This window comes from Thrips palmi, unplaced genomic scaffold (assembly GCF_012932325.1).
Source record: "Thrips palmi isolate BJ-2018 unplaced genomic scaffold, TpBJ-2018v1 HiC_scaffold_3, whole genome shotgun sequence".
Taxonomy (NCBI): domain Eukaryota; kingdom Metazoa; phylum Arthropoda; class Insecta; order Thysanoptera; family Thripidae; genus Thrips; species Thrips palmi.
The window spans coordinates 8,908,765-8,917,013 of NW_023144630.1; the positions used below are offsets into that span (position 1 = coordinate 8,908,765).

At 46.7% G+C, this 8,249-nt stretch overlaps 1 protein-coding gene across 1 annotated transcript; it reads right to left on the reverse strand.

Annotated features, from left to right (window-relative positions):
* Positions 1-797: 797 nt before the first annotated feature.
* On the reverse strand, positions 798-2,168 carry LOC117647819. Its single transcript, XM_034389787.1, has 5 exons — positions 2,160-2,168; positions 1,836-2,113; positions 1,423-1,728; positions 1,136-1,292; positions 798-1,023 (listed from the first exon to the last, which is right to left on the reverse strand). The coding sequence occupies exons 1-5, from the start codon at positions 2,166-2,168 to the stop codon at positions 865-867; spliced, it is 909 nt and encodes a 302-aa protein (XP_034245678.1). The 3' UTR covers positions 798-864.
* Between the last annotated feature and the right edge of the window lie 6,081 nt (positions 2,169-8,249).

Sequence of the window (8,249 nt, forward strand, 5' to 3'; positions counted from 1 at the left end):
AACGAACCTCTGAAAACAGAGTACCATAACCTAACCTGCCTTATAGGCTGCCTTATAGGTTGAATTTTGGTGCCGGGATAATTGCCCTGCGACAGGTTTGCCACACAGAGGACACTCCACTTTAGGAAGCTTGGTGCGGGGTGGGTGCATGACATCGATGGCTTCGTTGTAATGTGCGAAGGCTGGGTCGTCTGAGTGCTGCTTGATGACGTGGTGTTTCAGCCTCTTCACAGAGCCTCCCTTGTAGGAGGTACCACAGCCTGGCTTGGGGCAGATGAGTGTGGTGTCGCCAACAGGAGCACCAGCTGCTGGGTGGGCTGGTCCCTCTTCCTCTTCTGCGAGGTCAATTACGTCCTCGTAGCCTCTTCAGAACTGTCCAGGCTCCTCTTCTTCTGCGTCGTCTTGGACAGGGGTCACTTGCAAAATCTTGCGAACCTGTCAAATAAATTGTGAAACAAGTTCCACGTTAGCAACGACTTAAAAACATAATTCAAAGTCAAGTACAGTTTACAAAGGTTAGGTCAATGATATGTATATTGGAAAAAAATTGAATGCTGAGCGCTTACCTCCGTGTCTCGATATGTGGGGCCCAACAGGTGCTCTATGTAGATGGTGGTGGCAAAGGGGACGCCGTTGCTGGGATGAAGAACCTCGACAGATTGCATCACATCGGCGACCCCTTGCTTCATGTAATTGGAAATGATCGACCTCTCCACACCAATTGCCCTGAGGATGGGCACCAGGTCAAGTGGATCCTCATCATCACTAAAAGAAAAAAAAAACAATAACACAGTCAGTAATGGAAACTCAACAGAGTAAAAAAATTTAAAAAAAGGAGATTATGAAAAGAAAAATAAACTCCACTCACATCAAACAAGGGCAGCGCCTTGGAGCGATCATGCCCGACTTGGCCCAGGATGCCGATGCAATGTTTACGCTCTCATTGAGGTTCAGCCCCAGGTTGATTCCCCAGTGGATGGTGTGTGGAAGAAGGTAAAGTACATCACCTGGCTTCTGAACCACCTGATTCAAAGAAAATAGAGGTATATAATGAAATTTGTCATTTCAGACAAACAAGAGCACAAAGCAACAATTGTTTTGAAAAAAAGGGGGGGCACAGTTAAGAGCGACATACCGTGAAGACTGGGATGCCATATTCAACAACGGTTCTCGGATCCAAAAAGATATAATTGTGGTTCAACAGCGATGTGCAAAATTTGTCATTGGTGACAACGCCCAATTTAGGAAGAAGCAGGACAAATGCACTGAAAAACCTGGGAGGGATCATGAAACTTAAAACAGACAGAAATTGATGTTACAACACAACATACAATGCATGCAAAAAAAAATAAATCAAAGAGTCACCATTTCAAGATGCTCCTTTAAAAAAAAAAAATTAAATCAAAAGAGTGGAGTACTTACCACATTTTGGGAGCCCCAGCAATATGGCGGTTGACGGCCTGGAAGGCACAGTCCTCAATGTGGGGGTTGAAGGAGGTTCCCTCTTGCCCGATGAATGCTGCTGGATGTGTGATGCCAGCACAAGGTTCACCGGGCAGGTGGGACATGAAAGACCGCATGTCACGCATGCTGAGCTGCGGTGTTGTTTTGAGCTCGCCCTCCAAGTCGATGTTGACAGCATAGAGCAACTTCTGTTGTTTAGAACGAGCCATGCGAAAGAAAGAATCCAGGACTCCCTCAACACCAGTGGCCTCGTAAACGGACTCCCTAAAAAGGCAAAAACAACAAAACAACCAGGGGTTACTTAAAAGCCATAAAAGAAATGTGCATCGCCAAATCAGAAGCAAAAAAAGATGGTAATTAGGTGCACTTACAATTGGGTCTGTGGTGCGTTAAAGAAGTCATGTTCTAGAACATCATCTTTGAACATCTCCCTCAGCCGCAGAACACGTTCCGCGTCTGCCACCTGGTTGCTGACTGGAGTCATAGTAATGACGTTCTTCTGTGGCCACAGAAAACCCCTCTCCAAGAGGGTTGGATCGAAGAAGCGACGGTTTGTTGCTGGGTTAACAGCATCTCTACGTAAGGTGTCCTGTAGGATTTCAATAGTAGGATTGCCACATCGATGTCCAACCACCAACCATAACCCCCACTATTGGGGTGACTCATCGATGTCTCATCAAGCAGATAATTCATACATTGCTCATTTTGCTCCAGACATCCGGAGACACTTGAGGAGCGCAGTCAATTTCATGGCATGGTGGAGTCCAGACGGCGACAGGAGAACCTTATGAGCAGCTCCAGACAAAAAAAAACACTTGGCCGGGGACCCCCTCAGATCTGGCTCCCTCCCGGTTTTTTTGGTTCCTCTAGTGAATACGAATTGCCGAAACACAAATTGGGCCGGATCCAACACCGATTGGCTTTTTGGTAGAGGTCAAAAACCCCTAAAAATGGCTGTTTTTGAGGGTTTGGGGCTTTTTGGGATCCCGGAACCTGCTGGCCAAAAAATCTACCAAGGTGTCGTTTCCGAAAGAAAAAAGTGCGATCTTTCGAATGCCGGGTCGCGCGAGGCTCTACGACGTCGGGTTTGGACGCTACGGGCTCTCAAAGTTGCTGAATTTCACTATTTTTACTGAAGATTTGAGCGTATCAGGGCCGTTCGAAGCAGACCATCGGGGATTTCGCCCCTCTTTGGCTTAAATGGTGCCTACCCATAGGTTAACACCCCCACAAAATTTCAGCCATCTCAGGCAATTATTACAGGAACTGTGAGCAATTGAAGTTTTGGGTCATTTTACCACTAAACTTAGGTGGTTTTGGGTCCAGAAAAAATATTTTTTTCAACTATCTCTATTTGATCAGCACCTCTTCAGTTCAGTTCTTGACTTCTTGAGAGTTCTTGAGTCTCAAGAACTGAAATAGGTTTCTCAACTTTATTCTCAAAAAAAATGTTTTGAGGCACCATGTCAAAAATACGTTTCAAGAGGTGCTGATCAAATAGAGATAGTTGAAAAAAATATTTTTTCTGGACCCAAAACCACCTAAGTTTAGTGGTAAAATGACCCAAAACTTCAATTGCTCACAGTTCCTGTAATAATTGCCTGAGATGGCTGAAATTTTGTGGGGGTGTTAACCTATGGGTAGGCACCATTTAAGCCAAAGAGGGGCGAAATCCCCGATGGTCTGCTTCGAACGGCCCTGATACGCTCAAATCTTCAGTAAAAATAGTGAAATTCAGCAACTTTGAGAGCCCGTAGCGTCCAAACCCGACGTCGTAGAGCCTCGCGCGACCCGGCATTCGAAAGATCGCACTTTTTTCTTTCGGAAACGACACCTTGGTAGATTTTTTGGCCAGCAGGTTCCGGGATCCCAAAAAGCCCCAAACCCTCAAAAACAGCCATTTTTAGGGGTTTTTGACCTCTACCAAAAAGCCAATCGGTGTTGGATCCGGCCCAATTTGTGTTTCGGCAATTCGTATTCACTAGAGGAACCAAAAAAACCGGGAGGGAGCCAGATCTGAGGGGGTCCCCGGCCAAGTGTTTTTTTTTTTGTCTGGAGCTGCTCGGAGACAACAAGTCATTGATGCCCACAAGCAGTACAGCACAACTTGGGAGGTCAGTACAACTCTTAACCAAGTGTTTGATTTGTTGAACACGCGCCCCTCGCACACACAAGGCCTTGCTAAGGGGGTAATAGCTTTCGGGGTACAAATCCAAGAGTCTGGCAAAGATACTGTCGCCAATGAGAAGTGCCATGGCTGACACAGTCAACACTCGGACGCGGATAAAATTAACGGGGTAGCTCGCGGGTTAAAATTAAACGGTGGTTGCACGCGGATACATGGTCACTGACACAACAACACCTTACTTCAAGAGTCCATGTCGGAGAGGAGGGCTTCTCGTTTCCAGGCGCGTTCACCTCATGGGACAAGCAGGCTTAGTCCACATGAGGGGCCAGATGACGATGGCGAACACGGAGCGCCGGTTCCGGATTGCATCCCGGGAGGATCACGTCGTGCCTAGCCAGCCATGATACTGGACTAGATACTCGGATGGAGAAAACCTGTTACAGAACAGTTGCGATCACACATGCGAACCCGGTCATGGAGCCACGATAACCCTACCGACTTACAACACTTGTTGCTTGTGAGCTAATCGTTACGGAGAGAACCAAAATAATTACATCAAAAGCCAGTCCAGAACTAGGAGAACGCGGATGGCTAAGAAAACTCACCGATTTGCGATGGATGAAAGAAAGGGGGGGCTAAAAAATTACGCTAGGCGTAAACATCGGGAATTTAGAATTTGGCCAAATTGAGAATTCTGAAGAAGTCAGCAGGCCCGTTTTGTTGCGCGCGTGCCTCGGGCGGGGCCCAAAAGTGGCACTGCACTTTCAGTTTCCCGCGCCCGACCTGTCCGACCAGGGCCCCGTTCCTTGGAATAGGTCACGAACGCAGGCAAAGGATTACATGTTCGACTTCTGGGGGACGACAACCCGACCCAGGCGCCCGAAAAGTTCCAATTGCCTGCGGGCGGACCTAATCCGGTGTTTTCCCGGAAAAGGTGGTACGGAATCGCTCGGTGGTGGTACGGGGCTCGAAATAGTGGTACATGTACCACCAAGGTGGTACGTCTGGCAACACTGTGCCGTGCGCCGCCGCTCCGCGCCGCGAGGCGGGAACCGTGGCGCACCCTGGCGGTCGGGTTTGAAACCACTATGGGAAACTTCGCGGGCGCCGTTCGCCGATCAAGTGGCGGGATTTGAAAGCAAAGGAAAGGGTGAAAGGGAACGGAGAGAAACAAAAGGATAGAAAAACAAGGCAGACGGGTAAATAATAAGATAGATGACAGAAAACAAAGGCAGAAAAAAACTAGCCAGGGGAAGGCCTTCGGCCTCGATGCTGAGCTGGATTCTGCTGGAGATGGAAATGCATTTTCATCAGTAGTAAATTTGGATGTGTTTATTTTGAAAATGAGCCTCTTTTCTTTTTGGGGGGTGATAGCCAGGAAGTATGCTTTCGCGCAAAGGATTGTGATTCGGCAATGGTTGGTTTCTCCTTGAATCGACGGAAGGCTATTTAATAATCTAAAACTAAATGTTCCAACCAATCCTAACCTAACCTATCGGGCTCGTGACAGATCTTACTCTACTCGTGACAGATCTTACCCTACTCTCGACAGATTTTATTCTCAAACTAAATGGTCCAACCAAACCTAACCTAACCTAACGGGCTCGTGACAGATCTTTCTCTACTCGTGACAGATCTTTCCCTACTCTCGACCGATCTTATTCTCAAATTAAATGATCCAACCAATCCTAACCTAACCTAACGGGCTCGTGACAGATCTTCCTCTACTCGCGAAAGATCATACCCTACTCGCGACAGATCTTATTCTCAAACTAAATGGCCTATGAAGCTTGGCGTTCGACTATGGAGCTTGGACTATTGAGCTTGGACTATAGAATATGGACTATGGAGCTTAGACTATGGAGCTTGGACTATGGAGCTTGGACTATGGAGCTTGGACTATAGAGTTTGGACTATGGAGCTTGGACTATAGAGCTTGGACTATAGAGCTTGGACTATAGAGCTTGGACTATGAAGCTTCGACTATGTATACGCATATGAATATAGTAAAAATAAACAGAGGAAGATACCTCTTGTAAACTAAAGGTATCAGGGGGGGGGGCGGACAAATGAGCTATTCAAAATCCCAAACAGGGTGCTTCGCTTCGCTCAGCAATAATTACTAGCCAGGGGAAGGCCTTCGGCCTCGATGCTGAGCTGGATTCTGCTGGAGATGGTAATGCATTTTCATCAGTTGTAAATTTGGATGTGTTTATTTTGAAAATGAGCCTCTTTTCTTTTTGGGGGGTGATAGCCAGGAAGTATGCTTTTGCGCAAAGGATTGTGATTCGGCAATGGTTGGTTTCTCCTTGAATCGACGGAAGGCTATTTATTAATCTAAAACTAAATGTTTCAACCAATCCTAACCTAACCTAACGGGCTCGTGACAGATCTTACTCTACTCGTGACAGATCTTACCCTACTCTCGACAGATTTTATTCTCAAACTAAATGGTCCAACCAAACCTAACCTAACCTAACGGGCTCGTGACAGATCTTTCTCTACTCGTGACAGATCTTTCCCTACTCTCGACCGATCTTATTCTCAAACTAAATGATCCAACCAATCCTAACCTAACCTAACGGGCTTGTAACAGATCTTACTCTACTCGTGACAGATCTTACCCTACTCTCGACAGATCTTATTCTCAAACTAAATGGTCCAACCAATCCTAACCTAACCTAACGGGCTCGTGACAGATCTTTCTCTACTCGTGACAGATCTTTCCCTACTCTCGACCGATCTTATTCTCAAACTAAATGATCCAACCAATCCTAACCTAACCTAACGGGCTCGTGACAGATCTTCCTCTACTCGCGAAAGATCATACCCTACTCGCGACAGATCTTATTCTCAAACTAAATGGCCTATGAAGCTTGGCGTACGACTATGGAGCTTGGACTATTGAGCTTGGACTATAGAATATGGACTATGGAGCTTAGACTATGGAGCTTGGACTATGGAGCTTGGACTATGGAGCTTGGACTATAGAGTTTGGACTATGGAGCTTGGACTATAGAGCTTGAACTATAGAGCTTGGACTATGGAGCTTCGACTATGTATACGCATATGAATATAGTAAAAATAAACAGAGGAAGATACCTCTTGTAAACTAAAGGTATCAGGGGGGGGGTCGGACAAATGAGCTATTCAAAATCCCAAACAGGGTGCTTCGCTTCGCTCAGCAAAAAAGACAGGAAAAAAAATAGTAACGAAACCGTTACACCTCCCCCTTCGCTTGCCTTGAGGCCACCAGCTCAAGGAGAAAACTTCAAATCATTTACATGATAAGGACCATCCTCATTACCTTCGGCGTCTTCCAATAAATAGCCTCTCTTGCCACATTTAGCTTTTATGGTGAAAGGACCTAACAAACTAATCAGCTAATTTCTTTGTAAAATAATTAGTAGCATCAGATTTGGCAAAATTTCTATGGTACACTCTCTGTCCTTCCTTGAACTCCACCTCTCTTCTCCTCAAGTTATAAACCTTAGCATTACGCTCATAGGCTTGCTTGAGTCTTTGTACGACATCAGCGTATATAGACTGCAAAACCTTAAGATTTTGGGTTGCGTGTTGCGGTTGAGTTCACTGGCACCGAACAACACGCGGCTGGGACTGGAGCGGCGGAGCACTCTGAAATTGCCTGTAGTGCCGACCACCCATCAGAAGTATCATGTTTTGATCGTGGGTGAACCCCCCTCAGTCGATGAATTGACTGGCTTCCAGCTCGAACATAAGCCAGAACTAAGCGAACAACTTTAACCGCAAAGAAATCAGAAAGCGACATTTTTATGCTAAATTAGTCATATTTAGTAAAATGCAAATATCTCAGGTTCTATTTGAGCTAGCCAACTTTCCTTTTGGGGTTGATAGGTCCTAGTGGTATCTTTTGAACCCACAAAGTTTGAACCGAATCCGCTCTGCAAACTCAAGTGTGTGCCAGGCATGCACTTCTTGGTGCATGCCTGCAAGCACACACTTCCTGGTGCATGCCTGCAGGCACACACTTCCTGGTGCATGCCTCAGGCACACACTTGCTTGTATGCATGCATAAGCGGCGGCAGGTGTGTGCCTGAGGTATGCACCAGGAAGTGTGTGCCTGCCAGGCATGCAGAAAAGAAGTGTGTGCCTGCCAGGCATGCACCAGGAAGTGTGTGCCTGCAGGCATGCACCAAGAAGTGCATGCCTGGCACACACTTGAGTTGGCAGAGCGTGACCCAATCGCGGATTTCGGACTGGCATGGGGAGGGGGAGGAGGGAGGGAGAGCTGGGTAAGGGAAGGAGGGAAGCCTCCTCGGGGCCGGGAGCGGGGAGGGGGGGTTTAACACTAGAACCGCTGACTTTTTCGTATACCTAGAACCGCGGAAGGGGTCATTTTGACCCCCCTTTTTTCTGCCCGCATTTTTTATATTTTGCTTATGTTATGGGCCCTTAACGATGTAAAATGATGTATCTGAGATCGACAATGATATTTTGAATTATATAGGGCCTGAAAAGGCCAAAGGTAGGCAACCCGCATGGCACGAATAACCTGTTTTGCTCCTTTACTACCATTTTTGGCCCGTCCCGTGTATTTTTTTGTTAAAAAAATGACGGAGGGACGGAGTATGATCCATGCTGTGCGTCCGTCCGATCGTTCGTCCGTCTGAGGACT